Source organism: Acipenser ruthenus, chromosome 3 (assembly GCF_902713425.1).
Source record: "Acipenser ruthenus chromosome 3, fAciRut3.2 maternal haplotype, whole genome shotgun sequence".
Taxonomy (NCBI): domain Eukaryota; kingdom Metazoa; phylum Chordata; class Actinopteri; order Acipenseriformes; family Acipenseridae; genus Acipenser; species Acipenser ruthenus.
Window position 1 is genome coordinate 56,686,750 of NC_081191.1, and position 27,039 is coordinate 56,713,788.

General features: G+C 35.0%; 1 protein-coding gene and 1 long non-coding RNA gene across 3 annotated transcripts in view; one reads left to right on the forward strand and one right to left on the reverse strand.

Annotated features, from left to right (window-relative positions):
* Positions 1-12,987, reverse strand: part of LOC131721057 (uncharacterized) — a 28,328-nt gene extending 15,341 nt beyond the window's left edge. Inside the window, exon 1 of the long non-coding RNA XR_009319837.1 lies at positions 12,809-12,987. This is a non-coding gene — a long non-coding RNA (uncharacterized LOC131721057). The remainder of the gene's footprint in view (positions 1-12,808) is intronic.
* Position 12,988: 1 nt separating this feature from the next.
* LOC117394258 (forkhead box protein F2-like) lies at positions 12,989-17,944 on the forward strand. Of its 2 annotated transcripts, XR_009319835.1 has the most exons (3): positions 12,989-14,436; positions 16,470-16,698; positions 16,814-17,944. XR_009319835.1 is itself a non-coding variant. In XM_033992369.3 (2 exons), exons 1-2 carry the CDS (start codon positions 13,467-13,469, stop codon positions 16,646-16,648), a joined length of 1,149 nt encoding a protein of 382 aa, XP_033848260.2. In that variant the 5' UTR covers positions 12,989-13,466; the 3' UTR covers positions 16,649-16,763. The 2 variants fall into 2 exon arrangements, 1 of the variants encoding a protein (XP_033848260.2); XM_033992369.3 differs by lacking the exon at positions 16,814-17,944 and having other exon boundaries at positions 16,470-16,763.
* The last annotated feature ends 9,095 nt before the right edge of the window (positions 17,945-27,039 follow it).

Sequence of the window (27,039 nt, forward strand, 5' to 3'; positions counted from 1 at the left end):
ATGTTTTATTTATGTCATATATAAAAATTTTTAAAGTATAATATTTAGTATAGATTTTAATAAGGTGTCAAATTATTATATATAGGAAAGGACGCTAGCTTTGTTCCCATTTTAAAAGTATTTTAAGAACATAGCACAGTATTCTGAATGTCCGAACTAGTCGGGAAAATGATTGTTTAAATCCCTCATAACTTATTATTGAAGTATAAAGCAATAAGGTCCTCCACATCATGTATATATTAGGAACCTTTCAAAGTGTCAGAGATTTGCCTCAGGTGTCATTACAAACCAAACTCTATAATCCATGGTAATTAACTTTGAATGTCTTTTTTTAAACTAAAGCAAATTAGTTCATCTAGAACAAATAACAGATACTGAATGAGAAAAAACAGACATCATGTTGTACAAAACTGGACTGGATGAATATTAATCATTCATTTGTTGAATGGAATTTGTCTCCCAGTTCAAGTTGTATATCCTGCTAATATTATCACATTCTGTATTACAGACATTAAAATTCATTTAATATATCAAAAAACATACCAGGACGATCTTTTTTTTTTTTTTTTTTTTTTTTAATAAAGTATGTCTTGGGTATGCTGCTAATAATTGTTATAGAAATCAACAGTGATTTTTCAGATCAGGAGCTATGAGATATTTTATATATATATATATATATATATATATATATATATATATATATATATATATATATATAATATGTATATACACTACCGGTCAAAAGTTTTAGAACACCTCCATTTTTCCAGTTTTTATTGAAATTTACGCAGTTTAATGTCTCAGTGTACTCTGAAATTAAAGCATAGAACAAATAAACAATTGGAGATTAAAAAAAAGAAATCATGGAATCGTTTTGTTTAACAAAATTTAATCTAAATTTTTGACTCATCAAAGCAGCCACCTTTTGCAGATATAACAGCCGAACACACTCGTGGCATTCTTTCTACAATGGAAATCAAATATTGTTCGGAAAGTTCTTCCCAACACTGTTGCAGAAATTCCCTCAAATGTTGCTTTGCTTTCACCCTTCTGTCCAGTTCATCCCAAACCAGCTGGATGGGGTTTAAGTCTGGAGACTGTGCTGGCCATTCCTTGATTTGAAGCCTACCGTCTTGTTCTTTTCTTCTAAGGTAGTTCTGACATAGCCTGGTGGTATGTTTTGGGTCATTATCTTGCTGTAGGATGAACCCCTGACCAACTAGGCGTATACCAGAGGGTATTGCATGGTGCTGCAAAATGCTGTGGTAGCAGTTTTGGTTCAGGGTGCCACTCACTCTGTGCAAGTCGCCGACTCTGGATCCAGCAAAAGAGCCCCAGACCATCACGCTTCCTCCTCCATGTTTGACAGTTGGTGTCACACACCGAGGAACCATCCTTTCGCCTACTCGACGGCATACAAGAACCCTGCGTGATGAACCGAAGATTTCAAATTTTCTTCCAGTCTTCAGTAGTCCACTGGCAGTGCTTCATGGCCCAGGCAAGCCTCTTTTTCTTATTTTGCCATCTTAGCAATGGCTTTCTTACTGCCACTCGACCTGTCAAACCTGCAGCTCGAAGTCTTCTCTTCACAGTTGAAACTGAGACTTGCTTACTTCGACCAGTGTTAAGCTGTGCTTGAAGCTGTTGTCCTGTGAGCCACATATCATGCAAGCTGTTGACTCTCAGAAACTTGTCTTCTGATTCTGTTGTGGCTTTGGGTCTGCCAGACCTCTTCCTGTCAGAGTTTCCTCCAGTTTCCAAGTGCCTTTTGATGGTGTAGGAAACTGTACTCACTGACACCTTGGCTTTCTTTGCAATTTCTCTAAAGGAAAGACCTACACTTTTAAGGGTTATAATGGTCTGTCTGTCTTCCTTTGTTAATTGCCTTTTTCTCGCCATTATGAGAGCAATATACTACTTCCTGCAGTACAATACTGTCCAAATAATGCTTAAGAGGGTGTAGTAACACAGTCTGTTCCAACACTGCTTTTATACAGACAGAGGGTTTGTAAGTAATCAACAAAAGTTGGGACACCTGTAGGAATTGTTAGCATCAACTTTCAAGGCTTAATTTACTTCCATTACTTGTTCCCTGAAAAAGGTCTTTTTGTATAACTCTGAAATGTACATTATTTTTCAGTTTTTGGTAACCTAAACTTTTTTTTTTAACAGTTTTAGCAGTTTACCGCTTACCTTTGTACCATTTCAGGTTATTCACTGGACTTGAACTGCTTAAATTTCAATAAAAACTGTAAAAATGGGGGTGTTCTAAAACTTTTGACCGGTAGTGTATATATATATATATATATATATATATATATATATATATATATATATATATATATATATATATATATATATATATATAGTGCCTATAGAAAGTATACACCCCCAAAATGTTCACCTTTTGTTGCCTTATAGCCTGGAATTAAAATAGTTTTTTTTTTCATTTATCTACACATCCTACTCCACAACTTCCAAGTGAAAAAAATATTCTTGAAATTTGTAGAAAATTAATTAAAAATAAAAACTGAAATAGTTTGGTTGGATAAGTGTCCACCCCCCTTGTATTAGCAATCCTTACTTAATTAGCTCAGGTGTAACCAATCGCCTTCAAAATCACACACCAAGTTAAGTGGCCTCCACCTGTGTTAAATTGTAGTGATTCACATGATTTTAGGATAAATTCAGCAGTTCCTGTAGGTTCCCTCTGCTGGGTAGTGCATTTCAATGTAAAGACTCAACCATGAGCACCAAGGTGCTTTCAAAAGAACTCCGGGACAAAATTGTTGAAAGGCACAGATCAAGGGATGGGTATAAAAAATATCAAAGACCTTGAATATCTCTTGCAGCATGGGCAAGACGATTATTATGACATGGAAGGTGTATGGCACCACCAAGACCCTGCCTAGATCAGACCGTCCCTCCAAACTGGATGACTGAGCAAGAAGGAGACTGATCAGAGAAGCTACCAAGAGGCCAATGGTAACTTTGCAAGAGCTACAGTCTTTATGGCCAAGACTGGTCAAAGTGTGCATGTGACAACAATATCCCAAGCACTCCACAAATCTGGCCTGTATGGTAGGATGGCAAGAAGGAAGCTATTACTCAAGAAAGCCCACCTTGAAGCCTGTTTGAAGTATGCAAAAAAACACTCAGGAGATGCTGTAGCCATGTGGCAAAAAGTTGTGTGGTCTGACGAAAAAAAAATGGAACTTTTTGGCCTAAATGCAAAGCATTATGTTTGGCACAAACCCAACACAGCACATCACCCAAAGAACACCATCCCTACTGTGAAGCATGGTGGTGGCAGCATCGTGTTATGGGGATGTTTCTCATCGGCAGGGACTGGGGCACTTGTCAGGATAGAAGGGAAAATGAATGGAGCAAAGTACAGAGAAGTCCTTGAGGAAAACCTGCTGCCCACTGCAAGAAAGCTGAAACCGGGATGGAAGTTTACATTTCAGCATGACAACGACCCAAAGCACACATCCAAAGCTGCACTAAGGTAAATGTCCTTGAGTGGCCCAGTCAGAGCCCCGACCTAAATCCAATCGGAAATTTGTGGCATGACTTGAAGATTGCTCTCCATCAACGCTCCCCAAGGAACTTGACAGAGCTTGAACAGTTTTGTATAGAAGAATGGTCAAATATTGCCAAATCTAGGTTTGGAAAGTTGGTAGAGACCTATCCCAACAGACTCACAGCTGTAATTGCTGCCAAAGGTGCTTCCACTAAGTATTAACTCAAGGGGATGGAGACTTATCCAATTATGATCTTTCAGTTTTGTATTTTTAATATATACTGTATATTTTTTCTCAATAAAAACTTTTTTCCCCTTAACAGTGTGGAGTATGGTGTGTAGATAAGTGGAAAATATCCTCATTTAAATGCATGAAAATGAGGCACTAACACAACAAAATGTGAAAAAAGTTCAAGGGGGTGTAGACTTGCTATAGGCACTGTGTGTGTGTGTGTATATATATATATATATATATATATATATATATATATATATATAAGCACTAAGCAATTTCAAATATTGGTTAATTACAAAAGTATTGACACCTTTACAGTACAAATGTAATAGATGTAATTTTAAAGTATATTAATTATTATTATTATTATTATTATTATTATTATTATTATTATTATTATTATTATTTATTAGCAGACTAAGATATCATATTATTTCACATTATACACATTATACATTATTTCACATTATACAGATATCACATTATTTATTTATTTATTTATTTATTTATTTATTTTTTTACAATTGATTGAAAACCATTACACAGTAATTAAGCAGCATTACAGAATCAACAGCCGGAAAAAGAGGTAATTATTTACAACATCTGTTGAAGAAGAGCGTTTTGATAACACAGCAGATGATAGTTTGAGAAAAGCGCCCGTAGCAAACTACAACAAAGGAAATGGCTACAGAACACTATCAACGAAATATGGAATACCAAAATCCACAATCAGAGCAATAATCAACAAGTACCACAGAACAAATTCAACCGAAACGCTTAAAAGAAGTGGACGTCCAAAGAAAATTAGATTAACAGCCAGGTTTACTAAAAGCTTGTCCTTAATCTGTTACATTGCATTATAGTATAATAAACGTAGAGTGACAATACTTACATGCAAAACATTTATTTATTTAAATACTTGCACGACTGAGTCTAGTTTCACATTACATTAAATATATTTGTTTTTAATTTGTTAGGTTAACTAAAATCGCTTTCTTTCGGTGCCACAGTAACATAATTAATGATCATTCCAGATCAAATAAATACTGAGACTGGGGAGAATTCCACTCAAAACTACCTGTGAATAGAGCGGTGGTATAAGGGTTGCTGTAGGTGGCAGTGAAAGTAAGTGAGTGTTGAAAAATGGAACTGCTGACTAGAAAAAATGTATTTTTAGCATACGACTGAATAGTAATTGTCGTTGTGTAAAATGACTAAACCTATAGGATAACTTTCTACAAAGCAGCTTTTAAAAAACGCAAAAAAACGCAAAAAAAAAAACAACAACAAAAAAACCTAACAGCAATTGTGATATAAACAAAAAGGTTAGGCTACTGAACGTAACAAAATACCATTTGTTTTACTTTTTATTGGATTTTTTTTTAAATAAGACAGTAACCACATAGCCTACACATACATTCTGCAATGTCATGATTTTGAGTCCCGACCAAATAACAACGGAGCGTTTGCAAATAATACTCTACCTGAAAAAAAAAAAGGTATAAATGACAAACTATTTGAACACCTTGAATAATAGGAGTGCTGTCCAGGTATAGCCTATCATTTTAAAGTTGTATTCATTTCAATTGTATTTTCTACATTATGTAAACGTTTTACTGTAGATGTATATCCAAGGGACGTGTGCGTATTTACGCAATTTACTTGATTATAATTTTACAAAAAAAAAAAAAAAAAAAAAAAAAAAAACATGACTTGTTACCAGACTGCACAGTCATATTTACATTGGTTTTAGACAGATAAGACTTACAAATAATGCCGGCTTCCAGAATAGACAGGTTCCAGATTGTAGCGGATACCACACCCTTCATCTCAACAGGGATTTGGTCGGGATCCCCAAATTATGCCGTTAGGGACTACCGGCATGTAAAGGGGAAGAATTGGACATGTCTGATACTGTTTATTCGGTTACTGTCTCTTCAAATAAGTAAAATACAATACAGAATGCAAAAAATCAAAGTATTTTCTTAAATGCTGTGTGCCTATTAACACTTGTATAGTCTATAGTTGTGTTTGGTGTGCTTAGATATGACATAATGCCCCATTTTATATTGTTCTATTGTTTTTAAACGTGACTCTTTGAGCGGTTTACTGTATAAGAGCAACTTCGAATCTATCTTTAAAAAAGGACCCGCCTTGACAAATGCGGGTTCAACAACGCTTGATTGAATGTGTTTCTATAGCCACTACAAGGCGCCATGTTAGAGAAGCTCCTACATACCCTTTAGATTGAATCTACCCCCTATCCCAAAGAATACATAGAACAGTAAAAAGCTAGTATACTCTATACTTCTGTGCAGTTAAACATGCTGTCTGCCTTAGGCTTAAAATAAACCAAAGTGTATGACGGCGCCACAACTATTATGAGATATAGCTATGCCACAGCCAGAAACTTTGCTTCAAATGTGAGGTGACCTGTCAGATGTTACAACTGACTCCACTGCCTGTGTCAGTTTTCACAGGTAAGGGGGTCATATGTAACAATCTGTGTAAAGTAATTAAATGTAAATATTTGATTGAGCAGAAGAAAGATTTATTGCATAAATTATACTTTTCATATACAACAAACTTATGAAATGACAAGTATTTTATTTATTTATTTATTTATTTATTCATTTGTTGCACTAAAGTCCGTTTGTCAATATTTTAAAAACACAAATTTGTGTTTATTATTATTATTATTATTATTATTATTATTATTATTATTATTATTATTATTATTATTATTATGTTAGAGTTTCACCATTATCCTAACTTGTATCTAAATCCTCTCAGTCTACCTTAAATGCGTTTCTTATTCCTTTTTTACCGTTAAGAAATTGAGAAATCTGCTATAGACTATATACCCTCCATTTCCTTTCCTGAGCTCGTTATTTTGTTGCTGTATTTTCAAACATTTTCTTCAACATTTTCACTAATACGTTATTTTCTTATATCTAACCATTCCCATTTCCGCATTCTTGCCCCGGCCCTTTTTCTGCCTGGTATAGCTCCTTTTGTTCTTATTTTTTACACATATCTTGTTCCCCATCTCTGGTCGCGGTGTAAAAGGCTCCATTGAAATTGGTTCATGGGCATGAAAAAGGCACATGGCAGGCGCCAGTTTTTGGATTGTATTTTCTTTTCTCCAAGGCAAATCTGTCCTCAGACAGAATTATACCTCCCAGATTGAATTTCGAATAATGTCTGGAAACGTGTGCAGTTTGTTTATGTCGAAAATAGTGTGGTTTGTTGCTTGAAGGAACTTGACTTAAGTTGGCCTGTATGATTTGTGCACCCCCCACCCCTCCCCCCCTCCCCCCTCCCCAAGTATTCTTAGTTACACTTTTTTTAAGGACACATATTCGACATGCATTAAGCATGAATTACTTAATACATGCCACAGTGATATAGAAATACGTGGGAACTGACATATAGTCTATCGAAGAACTGTGTGGGAATCCATTAGGCCTATGTCATGTGTTGAGTACAAGAGTTTAATGAAGCATTAAGTCACGACAGGGGATGGACCCTTAAGTGTGCGGTTATACCATGTCAACCCACCCTCTGGAGTGCCTTAATGCTATTATTAAACGATTATAAAATATTTGTTTACTTTTTAAATTAACAAAGTAAATAAAATAAAAAAATCTTTCCACTAACAGTTCCAGTGAAAAGTAAATAACGTGTTATTTTTAGTGTTTTATTTTAATAAATGAACATCAGTTTATTCATAAATATAGCCTAATAAATATTGATTACAATGTGTATTAAGTAAATCATGTATGTATATCAATTATATTAACATATTACTTGCTAATTTACTGTGTCATTAATGGACATATATATAACCACATATATATATATATATATATATATATATATATATATATATATATATATATATATATATATATATATATATATATATATATATATATATAAACTTAGATCAGTGATTTTTGGAATAAATGTTAACTTGAAAATTGTCAGATATTGTGCACAAAACATGCTCTGAATGAACTGTATTGACTGCTGTACTGCCAGAAGGTAAGCTGCAGGTGAAAGCTGCGGCGTCTGTGCGAGAATGTTTCTCCAGCTCTACTTGTGTTATTGGGGGGATAGTGTGTTGTTTTGTCTTTTCCACGTTGCCTAAGATTTGTAATTACTGCTAAGAATATGTTGTTGTTAGCATTGTTAAGTTCTGCTTCATACACTAAATTCACATTTTTGCTGTATAGTGGGTCATCCAAAAAGCGAGTAATTTTTCTTAGAGACAGTTTTGTAGGATATTGCATTTACAACCCATTTAGAATCCTTTATTATGTCAAGTTTCGGTCAAGTTGGAGTTGATTCAGTTCTGGTTACGTTATTTCGTTGTGCCATTTTTCTTTTAAATAAATTTGAATTAGTGGTGCTTCGTCTGGTTCAGAAAATGAATGTTCATACCATTCTTCGACAGTTTTTTTACATTAAAAAAATTAACATTTGATTCTGGGTCTGACGTTTTTTTTTTTTTAAGTGAATGGTTACCTATAGATATTATATGTTACAGAATTAGGACAGGTAAGTAGGAGAGGAATTTGAATCAAAGGTGATGTGTCTGTGTCTGTTGAAAGGTTGTGTGGGATTAATGTATGGTAGAACGCAGCTAACCAATCAGATAGCATGAATTTTCCAAGACGATTTATAAGTAAGCAATACGACTCTACAGGGTGGGCTGTATTGGGCAAAACCAGACCGCTCAAATGCACAATGAGGCAATTTCCCAATACCGCCCACCCTGGAGGGTCTTATTGCGCTTAGAAAATGGGCAACTGTTACGAAAAAAAAGATAAACCAGTTTTGTGGTTAAATTAGGTGGCTGTAGGATATCTGTCCAGGTGAAAGGGCACTTATGCTAGTACTTTATATTTCCTGGTCATCTATTGAAAGTTAATGTACCCCCCTGCCAAGGGTACTAGCCAATGAGTTGCCAGGAAATAAAAAGCCAATTTTCTAATAGCTCATAATGACTATGGGAAAGTTTATTTTAAAGAAAGCTTCGAAGGTGCGCTTGTTATTATTATTTATTTCTTGCAGTCGTAAACAAAAAATACATTTCAAGAATCACAGTACAGGTATTAATACAATTAAGAACAAGATAAAATTCAATGACTTCAGTATAAAATAGAATGACTTCAGTATATAACAGTATATAACCTATATAACCAGTTTGACGGTTTTATAAATAAAAGCGAAATGTATAATGGGAAGTAACCATACCTCAATACATCAAACAAAACTACAGACGATCCAACTGTTAACGGCACTATCTATCTGTCTATCTATCTATCTATCTATCTATCTATCTATATATATATATATATATATATATATATATATATATATATATATATATATATATATAATTTAATTAATCTCTGATATGTGTATTTACAATTAGCACATAGCACATATATATGTTGTGTTGCTGTTTCTTGCTGGTACCAGGGTTGGGGCTAGTTGTGACACGCTTAACCTCTGACCCAGCTCTTACTTATCATACGTTGATCCAATGTTGTTATTGATTGTAAAGTCTAATGTTTATTTCTGTGATAAAATTTATCATAAGCAAATATTCTTCCGCGGTTAAACCTTGATAACGATATTATTTTGGTAAAAGTTTATAATCGATTTGGGAATACTTAACGATTACCTGTACAAGTTTATTTTCAATTTATACAACGTAGATTCTTAAGAATATCACTATTCTGTATGCCAAGAGTGGCAAACAGTTTTTCCAAATAGTTGTCAACATAAGCGCAATTCGTTTGTTAATTAATTATCTGACGAGTAATCTGTTTTCTCAAGCAACATCCAGTTTTAAAATTGTTAAAGGCATTCCCACTTAAATCAGTCTAATACTGTAGTACAAACGCGTGGTCTTGTTTATTTGGTACAGTGCAGCAGTTTTGAGTTAACAGTTTACATGCGGACAATACAACAACCATGAAAATAATTTAAAACAAACTTTAAAAAAAAAATCAAATATTTCTGCAATTATTTTACATGCTATATATCCATTACTTGTTTGTGAAAATACAAATGTTTATGAAAATTAAGAAAAGGGCTTGTAAACAGTTATTTTACTGCAATACCTAATGTATGCATGCACCATTCCTTACTGTTTTAACGTGATGGTTTTAGTCGAAACAAAAAGCATTAAAATGGCTTTGGATTGTTGCTGAACTCATCTGTCATATTCATTCATATTTGTTATAACAACTCATTTATGGACATCAATATCCATCTATAATATTAGAAAGTACTGAAGAAATCGCGCATGTGCAAAAATGCCGGCATAATTATTTATGAATTTAAATAATATAAGTTTCATTTGTCTCATCGTCTCGGCTTACTTCTAACTCATGAAATAGTTCAAACTGATTGTATTATTATTACTGTGTTGCACTGTTATGCACAATTATGTGGATTGAGTCGATACTTTATTGTAGTATGTACTTGTAAAATATTCGTATTTAACTAATGCAGTAACGAAAATAAAATGGTTGTCTGCATCTCAAATTCAAATACATAGTACAGAAACAGACTAAAGTCCCAGGATGATTATATTGATGTGTTTGAAAAAGTTCAATGGCAGGAAAAGTTTGGGGTAAAGACTTCCTGCATTGTCTTTCAGCAATATGCCGATTTTAAAAACGCTGGAAAAAAATCCTGAAGATTGTCAGAAGATAAAAAGTATTGCATTTTATGGCAGACAGTTGTTCTTCATTTGTAGGCTATTTGGATTATTAAAAAAAACAAAACAAACAAAAAAAAACAGAAATTAGAAATATGTTTAACCATCGGTTATTGTGCAGACTCATTACCAATATTGTTAATATACATAGCGTTACTAAACGAGTGGTACGACAGGTGCCTGGTTATACAATCTATTTTATTTTGTAGAAAGAGTTCGACTTTTTGTATTGTTTTGATGGTATTTTACTTTATATGCTGTCTCAATTTAAAATGTCCTGTTGCATGTATACTAATTGTGGTTTAGTGTTATTCTAACCTGCTGATGTTTAAATCCTAGTAAGCAAGGCAAAGGGTTATTGTTTAACTTAATCGTGTCACAACCATAATTTTATTTTATTGGATAAGATATTTCACTACATTTTAAAATGCATTATCATTTATACAAAAATGTTCTATGCAGAAATACCCTCAATCATATAACTTCTGTAAATGGATACAATTTCATCTTTATCAGGCGAATTCATACTTCATTAATATATTCTGCAAATAGACTCCAGTTATTATAAAACAAACATTATTGTTAAATTGTTTTATCAAATCATTCTAGAGGCGTTAAATGTCAAAATCCATAAACCTATTACCTCCACACGTCTACGCCATATTTGAATTATTTCCCTTTTTCAAAATTAAAAGCTTTAACCTTGTTAAATGTCGGTCGGCCATTATGGTCATGCTTTGTCTAACAATTGCTCACATCAGTTTGACAACTTTGTCCACTCGTACAAGTAAATGACAATTGTGTCAACCAAATTTAAGTGAAGAGCAAGCAAAATTATGCATAATTCAAAGTTTAAATTAACATGTGCCACGAAAATAGACTGATTTCGTTATTAGAAAACAAACGCTGTTGCTCAATTACTCCAAATGCATGTAAAATCATATTATAAAGTACAAATATGTAATGTAATTCAAGAGTAGGTTATATGATAAATACTATTCATTTTTAATACTTGCCACTTCATTTGTTGTGCATGGTGCATTCATATATATATATATATATATATATATATATATATATATATATATATATATATATATATATATATATGAATATGTTGCTATTAGAATTTAACAGGAAATATATATAATTGGCAATATATATATATATATATATATATATATATATATATATATATATATATATATATATATATATATATATATATATATATTTCCTAATATACATTCCAGATATTTCCTGTTAAATTCTAATAGCAACATAGTCTACTGGATTTTTTTAGGGAAACTTAAAGCTACAGATAAGCCATCTGTAGTATTTAACCCCACTGACTCCTGAGAGAGCTCAAGATCGCTGCAAGAAAAGGAAAAAAATACACATTTCAAGAGTCACAAGCGTTTACAAAAATGGAAACTGCGTACAAATAAACAACGGGATTGCGTGCACGAGGTCCATGGTCTAGGGAAGCTTTGGAGGTCTGCGGGATCACAAAATAAATAATAAAAAAACGAATTCACAATAGATACAGTTTATGATGAAGCATATAGTAAAGCAATTGGCATGTACGTCTGTTAAATTATCTATCTATCTATCTATCTATCTATCTATCTATCTATCTATCTATCTATCTATCTAGATGTTCAACTATCTTTGTCTACAATTATATACAAATGGTATTCAAAACTTGTGCATACACTAAAACTAAATCGTTTCGTTCATCGATACAAATTATAACAAAGATTATTATTGTACGTTTTGTGTGAATCTGTGTATGCAAAAGTTGAGCTGGAGGAACCTGCTGACGCCCGCTCGCTTTATTTCTGGGTTCTTTGTCTAATTATTGTGGAGCTCAGGGGAAAGGAGCCAGGCTCAAGGCAGTAAGCTAACACTTGGGCTCTGTGTGTGGTATCAGCGCTTAATGGAAAAAGCCTGCTTCCACTCATGTCAAAGCCAGTTACCAAGAGCAACTTACATACACACATGCTTAGCAAACATCTCCCTTCACAGTTTTAGCTTTTATACTCTGTGATTACATATTGATTGAAGTCCACTATACTGTAAGTTGCATTTTTGTTCGCAGTAATTCATTTTTATATTCGGAACGATACTCAACAACATAAAAAAAAAAAATCACATGCAAAATTAATTGTGTTACATTATAGTGATAACCAAAAACATATATAACTGGGAAATACATGTAATCTAACTGTGTTTTTTCCCCCCTTAGAGCTCCCAGAAGCTTACACCGTTTGCCCTAGAGCATGCAGCCAGTAACATTTGAGAACTTTACCTTCGGCGTTTGGCGTGTGACTGTGTTGATTGGAACGTCTGAAGGAGGTTTGATAAATTGTGTAATTGCGTGTATTAGAGATGTCAGGCAGAGAGTGGTCTGGTGCAGCAGCACCTCCTCCTAGATGACGAGTGGACAGAGGCCAGATATGGGAGGGATGTGGTCGCTGGTTGCTGCTGATTTCTCGGAGGCATATAGGGGGTCTAAAGGAAAGAAAGATTTACGAATTGATAGGTGGTCGAGTTTTGTTTGGCTGAGCAGCCTCTACGCGTTTCCTCTTCTTAAAGGATTAAGACGAGTGATGGCCACCAGGTGCTGTCTCAGAGATACTGAACTGCTATTGGAGTAAAAACGAAATACTAACCGCACAGAAAAACATCATACTGCAGAACTATAGGGGTAAACATCGTGAGACGCAAATATATTGCACTGGAGAGGAAGCTAGCGCTCGGCTATTTCCTTTTTGAGAACTCATCGCTCCTGGTTTAAATTTTATTATTTGCAAGTCGGGCTGAACAGCGGATGCTATATTTTCTTTTTGACTCTAGTGGAACAAATGTCACCGTGTTCAAGGGTTGATCAAAAAGCCGTTTTGTCTATAGGAACCATTATTAAAACTCTTTTTTTGCCCCTGCTAGCTGTTTTTGCTAGCTAGGAAATGACAACTGAAACTTCCCAGCAGCAGCTGGACTCACCAGCGCCTTTAAGATCGAGCCCGATTTCTGGAGTTCTTCATTCAGCACCGATGAACCAACAGTCCTCGGTAGTGGAGAGCGCAGCCTCCTCCAAAGGCAAAAAGGCGAATGCAGGGCTCAGGCGCCCTGAAAAACCGCCGTATTCCTACATCGCCCTCATTGTGATGGCAATTCAGAGCTCCCCAACAAAAAGGTTAACCCTCAGCGAGATCTACCAGTTTCTTCAGGTAAGGTTTTCATTCTTCAGAGGCGCTTACCAGGGATGGAAGAATTCGGTTCGCCACAATCTGTCCTTGAACGAGTGCTTTATAAAACTACCAAAGGGTCTAGGAAGACCGGGTAAAGGACACTACTGGACCATTGACCCAGCCAGTGAATTTATGTTCGAGGAGGGATCATTCCGCCGCAGACCAAGAGGTTTCAGAAGAAAATGCCAGGCTTTGAAACCAATGTATCGGATGATGAACGGCATTGGTTTTGGCACTTCAATATTACCCCAAAGCTTTGATTTCCAAGCTCCGTCTGCGTCACTGGCATGCCATACCAACAGCTACAACTTGGACATGATGACTAATTCTATGGCAGGAGGCTATGATGGACTCAGTGGTGGCCACCATGTCCCTCATATGTCTTCCAGCCCCGGTTCAACTTACATGGCCAGTTGTCCAGTAACTTCTAATGGAGACTATGGCCCTGATAACAGCAGTAGTCCAGTACCTTCTTCCCCTGCAATGGCTAGTGCATTGGAATGCCATTCTCCATATGCAAGTACTTCTGCACACTGGGCATCTTCAGGGGGGTCTCCTTATATCAAACAGCAGACACTGGCATCTAGTAACCCTTCTTCATCCACTTTACATTCTAACATGTCTTCCTACTCCCTGGAACAAAGCTACTTGCATCAAAATGCCAGAGAAACGGCAGATATTTCAGGTAAGGGTCGGTGTTTGCCTTTTCCACATTTAATTAAAATAATGTAATTGTTTTCCATTTACTCATAAATCAATTCTTACATTTTGTATTTAAAAAAAAACATAAAAGGTAATTAATTAATTAGTTGCCATCGCATTTTCCGTTTTTTACAAAAAATAGTTTACAGGTAAAACTATAAGCTAAGAAATCAATTAGTTTTGAAATACAGTACTGTAATACCAATGTGTGTGTGTTTGTGTGTGTGTGTATATATATATTAGATAGATAGATAGATAGATAGATAGATAGACAGATAGATAGATAGATAGATAGACAGACAGACAGATAGATAGAATACCTTCGTTGGTATATTGGCGATACACGAGGCACGACAATCTTTCGAATACTAAAATTGTTTTCTCAAACCAAACTTTAAAAAAAAAAAACTTTAATATAGGCATAGCTATTTTGAGAATTGTTTTCATGAGGTAATAAAAGGATTCTAAATATATTACATTGCAACATATAAGCTTCAAAATTATGAATAAACTATGAATGTCTGCTTATTGAAGACGATTACAAATATATATATATATATATATATATATATATTACATACATGTATAGAAAATGTTAGAAAAGTTGCATTTTAAAAGCAGAATTGTCCAAACATCCCTTTATTAAAACGTGGGTCGCAGAGGTTATCTAAACAAAGACAGTCTAGGCTGGACCACACTGAAGAGGATTTTATGCTGCCTAAACCCACAGGAGAGCTGGGCCCTGTTAAATTTTATAGGAATTTCAACAACTTACAATACAAGCATCTACTGTATCTGCACACAGTGATTCTGCTGCTGAATAACTGTCAGTCAATCAATATCACCACTGCACTGTTTTCTTAAACTCTGGAGAGTCAATACAGACCATACCAGCCTGTACATCTTCTTGCAAATGTTTTTAGAGAATATTGGTATGATATAAAATGGACACCAAATATGTATTATTTCACAACTAAGTAAACTTTGTTTATGTAATTACCGGTATTTTTTGTATTAATTGTAATGTGTTTAAAGTATAATTTGTACTGCTTTGTGTACATCACCCAACCAACACATTGTAGTGTTATAATAGATATTAGATTAGATTTCACAGAAATTACCATCAGATGAAGCTTATTACTGTTTAAATAGATTCACTGCCATGTACATATATTTTCATTTACAGTGGTAGTTCAGTACTGTATGACGCTATTATATTCCGTACAACATGGTTGTTTTAAAACAGGGCTATTGTATTGCCATCGTGGACCAATGTAAAACCAAATGCTTAAGAACTAAGAACTTAACATAAAACCTGTAGCAACATATTTTAAACACATTTTAGCGTTTAGTTATTTTAATAGCGTTTTACACAACTTTAATTTCAAAACTGTTGAATAAGATTTATATTTATCAAAGTGTATACATTTTATAAATAATACAAATAATAATAAAACACGCAACGTAACCTGTATTTGACAAATATATATATAGTGCCGTTAACAGTTGGATCGTCTCTAGTTGTGTTTGGTGTACTGTGGTATGGTTACTTCCCATTATATTTATATATATATATATATATATATATATATATATATATATATATATATATATATATATATATATATAGTGTCCTCGGTAACCGTTCGGCTTTGGACCGAATTTTCACACTGTGTGTAGGCCTACTGCATGACAGGACAAGATCGTATCGTTATTTATCCTACTTTTACACATTTATCCTACTTGTAAAATATAACTTAAACCAATAGGCTAATTTCATTTATCACGCTTTTTAATAAACATTATTATTATTATTATTATTATTATTATTATTATTATTATTATTATTATTATTATTATTATTATTATTGTTGTTGTTATTATTAGTCGTAGTAGTAGTCGTAGTATTATTATTGTGATCTTGTCTTAGTAATGTGTTATACAGTTTTATTTCTTGTAGTCCAATGCATAGCATTCTCTATTATGTTAACCCATATGTCATTTTCTATTTTTCAGTGGGAATACCTCGTTACCAAACCCATTCGTCGCCAGTTTGTGAAAGGAAAGATTTTGTTTTGAATTTCAACGGGATCTCCTCATTCCACCCGTCAGCCACTGGCTCTTATTATCACCATCACCACCACCACCACCACCACCAGAGCGTATGCCAGGACATAAAGCCCTGTGTGAGGTGAATGCTCTAGCGCACCGCCGCAGACAGCTGTTCCACTGACTGCCTCAACAGGTTACGAAAAAATTAGAAATCTGTGCCGAAGAAAAATGGATGAATAAAGACTAATAGAACATCAATAAATCTAGCGCACCGCCGCAGACAGCTGTTCCACTGACTGCCTCAACAGGTTACGAAAAAATTAGAAATCTGTGCCGAAGAAAAATGGATGAATAAAGACTAATAGAACATCAATAAATCACTCTTACTGACACTTTTACTAGAACGCGAACAGCCACTTTTTACTGTCAATATTACAAGGTGAATGAACGTTTTATTAGTATCATGTTTTCAAAACCCTGAAAACATTCCTTTGACTATTTTTGCAGCTGACAGTAGGCTATTGGATGACAATAGACAATGTGGCTATTGCAGCTAAGTTCTTGTCTTTAATCCTTATTATATTAATAGGATTTAAATTGTATACACACCCCAAAAAAAACTAACAAAAAAACAACAACAACATAGTCTACGTTTTTTAATTTTTATTTGTATTTGCAATAGTTCACATTAAGAGTTTAAGGTAATACAGTATTAAGTACAGGTTATGTTGAAGTTCAAGAACAGGAACCGCTAAAACTGTTTAACCGCCTGCAAACCACAAAAGTCAATACAATGTTAGGTAGCCATTGATATTTTCTTTTCTATAATGTATATAGGCTTACTCGTTTTTTGAGGTATATAGAATATTTAGTTCCAGTTACATTTTTGTGCATGAAATGTTGTGGATGAATAAGGGGAGGTAGAAGGGATACATGTAGGTTCACATACTTTTTTTTTTTAAATCATTAAACATTAACATATTTGCACTTATTATATAGCTAAGTTTGCCACCATATTCTGATGTAAAGTCTTTCAATAAAATATCTATGTTTAAAATGTATGTGTAGAATTAAGCTATGTAGATTTACCTTAAGAATATGTTTATTTTAACTAATATACATTCTAGAGTGATTTTTGAAACCATCGGCTACCTTATACATATAGACCAATATTAAACGAACAAAAAGCAAAGAAAAAAGACATATGTTAATTCTTACCTGAAGGTCAGCGTTTATATTGTAAGAACAGTAACCCCAATATTACTAAATCAACGCTGTTGTACAGGGCAGGTTATCTGAGCTTTAGGCTACCAAAGAGCGCACAGTAATGCTTGTTTGAAAAGTGTGTTCCGTGTATGCCATGTCTATGTTGTTTAATGAAGGGCAACCCACTTTTGGATGAATTAATTTAACAGTATTTTTTAAAAAGCATGCTAAGATAAACCTATACAATATATATATATATATATATATATATATATATATATATATATATATATATATTAGCTCAAAGAGCCAGCTGAATATATATATTCCTAGTTAAAGAAGTTACTGTTAATGTTACCCCCCCCCCCCCCCAAAAAAAAAAAAAAAAAGCACGTGGGCTTGGACTACAGATGTCAAGTGATTTTTTTTTGTCACTGCCGCTTTTAAAACATGAGGCATACAGCAACTGATATTCATGGAGAAATACAATTAGAATAACGTTGAAATAGCCTTTAGATAATCAATAGTCTTCTTAAAAACGTATTTAACAAATATGACTAAACAAATTAGCAAATAGAAAAAGCATGTGTTATAAATAGAAATGAAAACTATTATTTTACAACACAACTGGTTTTGTAACACAGTGATTATCGTGGATGCTTAGCTACGTGATCCCCTTTGCGCCGTATTGTATGAGTGTCAGTACATATTTCCAGTGTGCAGGGCCGGATTATATATATATATATATATATATATATATATATATATATATATATATATATATATATATATATATTAGTAGCCTATAGGGATCGGAACATCATGTCTATTTTACCAAATCGTATTGTGTTGGAGGTCCAGGGACTGCCTGATCATACGACTTGACATGCGATCAAAGTCGCGTGCCACTTTTAGCAGGTGTGCGGCGGCGCGAACGTGGCACAGTTCAGAACCTGTAAATGACAGACACAGGAGCACCTAGGAAGTATGAGAGTGGCGCTGAAAAGCAGAAACGCAACAAGTACAATGTCATCACGAGGAAGATATGTTAAACAAAACACCATGACACGCTATTTTAATGCAATACCAACAAATATGTAAAGGTACCAGTACTTCGGAAAATACATTGGAGAGAAATCAACAGGAGGAACCGGCCTAGGTTTATATGTTTATACAGTGGGGCAATGTCCATAGAAAACAAAAAATAATTCTCACCATTTTCTCATTCTATTTTGGTAGTAGTTTCGGGTTGTGTGTGTTTCCATGTAGTTTTCTTTTATACTGAGAAATTCTCGTTCCAAATGCAAATAAACTAATTCATATTAAAATACCGGAGGTAGTATGTTTGTGCCTGTGTTCCAATTTGACCTTGTGCAACTGATATCGTACAGCTTTCTTAAACCGGGTTTCCATGAAGTTTTTAGGTTGTCTTAAAAAACAGCCTGCCTCATCCCCCCCCAATAAATAAATAAATAAATAAATAAATAAATAAATAAATAAATAAACGTCGTTCCTGTGTGTAGCTCTGCTGTTTCTGCTGACACAAATAATAATAATACCAAAAAAAAATATTACATAAGAAAGTGCTGTGTACTATTCTTGTATTATTTGCTAAAAATTGTTTGGCTGCATATATATTTATTATAAACTTATACACCTACATATACGTAAGAGATAACGACAACACATTTCCAGATAACTTGCATTACGATAAAAGTCTGCAGTTTGCATTTCCCATTTTGTATTTGAAACTACCAGTAACTAACGCTGTGGCCAATGCTCATTTTCAAAACTGGCGTTAATTCAAACATCTAGTCAGGTAAAATATGGATCAGCTAATACTGAATAATTTGACATTAATCTTAATCGAGTGTGGTGGTAGTAAAACAGTAAAGGGAAGCAAATTAATATGCAAAGATGGCCCCCCAAAATGATAACAGCCCCGGGCCCCCATTCAATTTAATTGTCCCTGCCAGTCTGTGTCAGATATTTGACATACAAAAAGTGCTTTTTATATTGGTACACATTTTAAGTGTGTTTCACTATCAGCGGTGAAGGCACTTATTGTGCCATCATTTTTAGATTTTCAAATAGTGCAAAATAAACACTGGATTTCAAAACAGATTTTGCGAGTAGCCTATTAGCATTATTTTAAAATGATGCATACAGTTTGGTTTGTTATAAGCTTTTTGTGAAAATAATAAATAACCATCCGAAATATAAGCTGCTTGTTATTAATGCTTAATAATAAGCAATTCTTTTTTTCCATTATTCAGAGTAAGTTGAAGTTATTGACATGATTCGATGATTGCGCCAGAATTACAACTAGCACTTTCTGTGATAAGGTTTACTATTGTAAATATAGATATATAAGTAGGACACAGTATATTTTTTGTTTCTGGGAAAATTAACAGATTAACAAATGTACTGAAATTAACTATATGGCCCTATTTTGAACAGATAGTTAATAGTTACTGTGGGTCTTTGTTGTATCATCCAAAAATGGCCTATAGCAAAACCCTGTGGTGCACAATAAAAAAATAAACAAATAAGCACACAAATCCTTTTAAAAAGAACGAAAGGACTACACAAATTGTGTTTCAGAACGATATAGTTTATGTCCATATGAATACTGTATAAACCTGCATCTGCCTAAACTTCATGAATGGCTTCTTTCTATTCAACGGGTTACAAAAATTATGGAAAAGGAGCTTTGTTAGGACTACTGCTTGGACTGCCTGTAAACTACAATTAATTTTCATAATTACATCAAGGGCACTTCTGTCTCTTCTTCTTCAGCCTGACATACTTGTAATGCCCCAGCTGCAAACTTTGCTTTAACCACAATGTGTTTACATTCTTGTTCAATAGGAGCCTATGGTTGTGTATAATTTATCCCAGACACTTAAATATAACCTGTTTACTTATGAGAGAGAGAGAGAGAGAGAGAGAGAGAGAGAGAGAGAGAGAGAGAGAGAGAGAGATTCATTTGTGTAAGTTAAAGCGCCATCTGGTGATGGTTTAAAGTGAGTTCCAGAAATAATTTAGATAGCACATAACAAACAAAATCGGAATCATATAAATTTGACATTGGATCTAATAAACTCGAAGGACAAGACCAAAGAAATCCCTATACAAAATACTAAATTAATTTCAGAGAATAAAAACAAGTAAATTAGATGTTTTCATTATTCTGTCAGTGATGTTGGCTACTATTTTTGATTGCTTAAGAGTCAACATACCAAAGCGATAATAATAATAATAATAGGAATACACTACACCAAAGTGTGCATAATAAACCTGTAATCTCCAGGGGGCTTCTGGTGGCAAGATAAATGACGAGATCGAAGGTCACATCATTTATCCATGTCACCAGAAGCCCATTACGCATTTTATTGTACACTTTGCTGTTATAATTAGTTGTAGCTGTTTACAATAGCTTGAAAAAGTAGCACATAGCCATTTCCCTTCCCTTTTTTATGCTTTATTTTGCCACTAAACTCTTTTTGTAAAGTCCATTTGGTTACCTAAATTCAAGGGCCACATTCACAAAACAGCGGTAACGTGTTTTCCGAGCAGTATGCCCCTTTTTTCGTGCTTTGCACACCTGCTGTATTCACTAACCAGTGGCAGTACAGAGTTTGATTCATTTAAATATAATGAATAATGTTAATGTGTGGATGTAATGGGTGCGGGGTAACGGAGCCAAACCAGTATAGGATCGTGCACGGCTATCACAGTTTGTAAAGCACTAAAGGTCACCTAAGCAGAATAAACAATCCAGTTACATTGGTGAATTGGAGATGTGGTTGAGGACAGTCAACAAAATGTATTCAAATCAAAATAAGTCAGTGCTTCGACTAAACATAACCTAACGAGTCCTCAATCTCACCACCAGTGGAGTTCAGATACACAGCATCGGGCACGTATTCTATTGAGTAAATAATCCCATTCTCACAGCAATCAAAGAAAGGAAATTGATTTTCATTTTACAGGCTAAATAATCACATAGGAGCCATTCTAGATCTCCCCCTACCCCTCTCACTACAGACTGAGCCAGTGCCGGGCTAAGAATGTAACAGCAGTGGCAACACATGAGCTTGGCAGCCATATTGGATTTATCAACAATATTCTAACAATGTCTTCTCTGAAACCGTTATGCCGATTGAAGCCAAACTTTGCATACATAGCCTTGGCAAGTTTATCTATCAAGTTTGTTCAAAGCAAGTTGCTACATAAAAAACATGGCTGCCACGAGCCAATCAAATTTGAGCTATGGTCAATTTGTAAATATTTGCATATATTGCAGTATTTATCTGAGATACATGACTCTTCACACAGTAGTGGAAGCCTATGGGAATTAATGTATGCTCTATTAAAAAATTACCTTGATCTTGACCTTTGACCTCTCATTAATGTTAAATGTAGAACTAGCTTTTAACTGCTTACAGAGTAGATGGGGTCATGGTTATTATGGAACACAGACATGAACCCATATATGCTCTATTCAAAAGTGACCTTGATCATGATCTTTCACCTCTGCTTAAGTTCAAATGCAAATATTGCTTATAACAACTTTGAGAGTGCAGAATGTGCCATAGTTACTATAGAACACACATATGAACCCATATATGCTCTATCAAAAATGTTCCTTGCCCATGACCTCTGACCTATCCTAAAGCTCAAATGAAAAACTAGCTTATAAGTCCATACAGAGTGTAGATAAGGTTATGGTTACTATGGAACACATATAGGAACCCATATATGTTTTATTCAACCAATCAAAATGCTTAAATTTCCCAATAACTCATTGGAAGCTGTAAAGTTTTATTATTATAATTATTATTATTATTATTATTATTAGTATTATTAGTATTATTATTATTTTAGGTTGATAGGCTCCAGTGGCATATCATTTATATCATTCACTAATAATTTGACGGTATTTGTGGTTTTAAAACTTCATAAAAACTAATTTCTGTTTGTTATAAAGAAAAACACAAAAGCTTCGGTTTTGTTATTTCAGGTTTGCAGTTAACATTTCTCCCGTGTTTATTTTGGGATTAAAGGCAGCAAAATAGTCTATGGGAATTACATGGTCATTGTAATTAAGGTTTACAAAACTTGAAAATGTTGCTGAATGTGTCATTCAATCTTGTTTTTAAAAAATCTATTTTGTCTGCTTGTTACTTTTTTTTTGCAGCCAACGCAGACTATTTTAAACAACTCTTGTTCCAGCAAAAGTTTGTTTAATTTTTAAAGATTGTTTCAATAGTTACTTGAGTTCCAATGTTACAATGTACTCATACACTGTAAACCACAACAAGCTGAGGTTACTTTAAAAAAAAAAAAAAATGAGGTAACTCATTGCCTTAAAAAAATGAATTCACGTTCTGCAATGGTGAAAATATTAAGTTTATGGAAAAGTTTTTTTTTTTTTTTTTACAATAACTTTAAAAAGCCTCTTAACTTAACTTGACCATTTTGAGTTGAAGTAATTTTGGAACCAGTCAGAGGTACTTAACTACCTTGAGTTGAAGTAAGTTCCAAATAGTTATATGATCTTGACTACTTTGAGTTCGAGTCACTTCAAAAACAAGCAGTTAATTAACTACTTTGAGTTGCAGGTACTGTACTTACAAAGTTATGTGAACTTTTTGTTCTAGTACCTCATCAAAACATGTACTACATTGAGTGACACCTACTTGAAACAGTTTATATCATTACCATAGAATTACTGGCATGACGTCTTGTAAATATATTAAATGATTCCATAACAAATATAATCTTTTTAGTTGAATTTCCAACACACTCGTTTTAACTTGAACTAGAACTACTATTAGTTGTTGAGGAATTAGTAAGTCTATACAATTTTTATGTAAAGTTGTCAATTTAATCAGCAAAGATAATACAAAACACCAGGACTGTGCAACCGACCACAAAATAAGTTCCAAAGCATAGCTCTTTTTAATTGAATTCAAGGTATCAAATGTACAGCTCTTTAAACTTATAAAAATAATTCTGAAATGCAAAAAGCAAATGCTGGTATGCAGTATCCTTTAAGACATTAGTAAAGTTGTGGCTCATCAAACTGTAACTTTTCGCAGTTGACTATTTCTTTACAGGCATGTTCATTGTTCCCATTTTTCACATGTTATTTAATTACTAGCTGGTAGCTGGATTGGCTCTTCATGGTTATATGGCTGGACGGCCCTGCTAAAAATGCATCAAAATGTTGAACAGTGATTTCTTAAAGTATTAATATATATATATATATATATATATATATATATATATATATATATATATATATATATATATATATATAGACATGCTCAAATTTGTTGGTACCCTTACAGCTCATTGAAATAATGCTTCATTCCTCCTGAAAAGTGATGAAATTAAAAGCTATTTTATCATGTATACTTGTATGCCTTTGGTATGTCATAGAATAAAGCAAAGAAGCTGTGAAAAGAGATGAATTATTGCTTAATCTATAAAGATATTCTAAAATGGCCTGGACACATTTGTTGGTACCCCTTAGAAAAGATAACAAATAATTGGATTACAGAGATATTTCAAACTAATTAGTTTCTTTAATTAGTATCACACATGTCTCCAATCTTGTAATCAGTCATTCAGCCTATTTAAATGGAGAAAAGTAGTCACTCTGCTGTTTGGTATCATTGTGTGCACCACACTGAACATGAACCAGGGAAAGCAAAAGAGAGAGTTGTCTGAGGAGATCAGAAAGAAAATAATAGACAAGCATGGTAAAGGTAAAGGCTACAAGACCATCTCCAAGCAGCTTGATGTTCCTGTGACAACAGTTGCAAATATTATTAAGAAGTTTAAGGTCCATGGAACTGTAGCCAACCTCCCTGGGTATGGCCGCAAGAGGAAAATCGACCCCAGATTGAACAGAAGGATAGTGCGAATGGTAGAAAAAGAACCAAGGATAACTGCCAAAGAGATACAAGCTGAACTCCAAGGTGAAGGTACGTCAGTTTCTGATCGCACCATCCGTCGCTTTTTGAGGAAAAGTGGGCTCCATGGAAGAAGACCCAGGAGGACTCCACTTTTGAAAGAAAAACATAAAAAAGCCAGACTGGAATTTGCTAAAATGCATATTGACAAGCCACAATCCTTCTGGGAGAATGTCCTTTGGACAGATGAGTCAAAACTGGAGCTTTCTGGCAAGTCACATCAGCTCTATGTTCACAGACGAAAAAATGAAGCTTTCAAAGAAAAGAACACCATACCTACAGTGAAACATGGAGGAGGCTCGGTTTTGTTTTGGGGCTGCTTTGCTGCGCCTGGCACAAGGTGCCTTGAATCTGTGCAGGGCACAATGAAATCTCAAGACTATCAAGGCATTCTGGAGCGAAACGTACTGCCCAGTGTTAGAAAGCTCTGTCTCAGTCGCAGGTCATGGGTCCTCCAACAGCATAATGACCCAAAACACACAGCTAAAAGCACCCAAGAATGGATAAGAACAAAACATTGGACTATTCTGAAGTGGCCTTCTATGAATCCTATCGAACATCTATGGAAAGAGCTGAAACTTGCAGTCTGGAGAAGGCACCCATCAAACCTGAGACAGCTGGAGCAGTTTGCTCAGGAAGAGTGGGCCAAACTACCTGTTAACAGGTGCAGAAGTCTCATTAAGAGCTACAGAAAATGTTTAATTGCAGAGATTGCCTCTAAAGGTTGTGCAACAAAATATTAGGTTAGCGGTCCCATCATTTTTGTCCATGCCATTTTCATTTGTTTTATTATTTACAATATTATGTTGAATAAAAAATCAAAAGCAAAGTCTGATTTCTATTAAATATGGAATAAACAATGGTGGATGTCAATTACTTTTGTCAGTTTCAAGTTATTTCAGAGAAAATTGTGCATTCTTCATTTTTTGTGGAGGGGTACCAACAAATTTGAGCACGTCTGTGTATATATATATATATATATATATATATATATATATATATATATATATATATATATATATATATATATATATACACACACAGAAACAGCTCTACTACATGCCTGTCCCATAGATTAACATCATTTCAACATTAAGCTGTTCTAAAATGTGTCTGCTGATTAGTTTAACAACAATAACAAAAAATACAAATGTTCTAACTTTATTTTAGTAAAAGTTCAAGCAACCTTTTGCAGTATGAAGAGTCTCTAGCCTGTTTTGCAATGAATCGACAAGATGTTGCATCTCACTCTGGTCCAGGTTTCTCCATATCTGTGTGAGCGTCTGTTAATTACAACGATGAAGGACAAGTGGGAACATCTGTATTGTCAGCTGAGAGCAACCCTTCCACATCCCACCTATATGTTGGACTTGAAATAAGGAAATTCTCGCATGGGTTTGGAAAAATCTTCTCCGAGCTCCAGTGACAGATTATGGGACCCTTTTTCAAGGCTCTGGCCCAGCGGCAGTAAACGCCTCAGCCTGAGCGCTTCCCCAAGCCTCAGTGGCAACTGGACGCAGATGCTCCATTCGCTCCAGGTCATCCCAGCTTCTGTCCCTTCAAGGTCAGGAAGTTTAATGTCTCCGACTGGGAGACCTGTGTGACCAAGTTCCAAGTGGTCGCTCAGGTGAACGGGTGGACAGCCAACCTGGTGGTGATCCTGGATGGACCCGCCAAGCAAACTCTGCTTGACCTGTCCCAGGCACTGTGCACCACACTGCAGTGCCAGTTCGGAAGGGGGTCCCCAGAGTTGGAACTGCACGACCAGCTGTATGCTTGGAAGAGAGGTCGGCGAAAAGCTAGACGTCCTGGCGGCGGATATCGAGTGCCTGGCCCTGCGAGCCTTTGAGGATGCGCACCCGGAATTCACTGAATGGTTGGTTTTGGACTTGTTCATCCGTGGCCTCTCTCAGAATGAACTGCTCCGTCACATCCAGTTGTCCCATCAAAGATCCATAATCCAAGCCCTGGAGAAGGCCGAGGAGATGGATGAGGCTAGAGCCCGTCACCGCAGGGGAACCAAGGTATTCAGTGCCAGAGACATTACCAGATCAGACGAGAGCAACGGGGAACAAGAGGAACAGCTTGTCTGCGCCTCCCAGGCCACGGAGTCAACTCCGCCTCGCAAACCACTGGCCTGCCGCCAGTGCTGCAGCCCCTTCTCCGGTTCACGCTCACATCCGAACACCGGAAAGCAACTCAACATCCGAACACCGGAAACGCAAGCGGGTTGGTCTAAAGGAGGAACGGCTGACCCGCATTCCCGTACCCTCCGCTCCAGCTTCCCTTGAGTTCGTCGGATGCCTTGGTCAGGGGAGGAGCCTGTATACCCTGTACTGCGG

What these genes read in the sequence shown, in the direction of transcription:
- LOC117394258 (XM_033992369.3), top strand. Translation starts at nt 13,467, where the DNA reads ATGACAACTGAAACTTCCCAGCAGCAGCTGGACTCACCAGCGCCTTTA. An exon ending in AGAAACGGCAGATATTTCAG is followed by an intron (nt 14,437 to 16,469) that starts GTAAGGGTCGGT and finishes TCTATTTTTCAG; the next exon opens with TGGGAATACCTCGTTACCAA.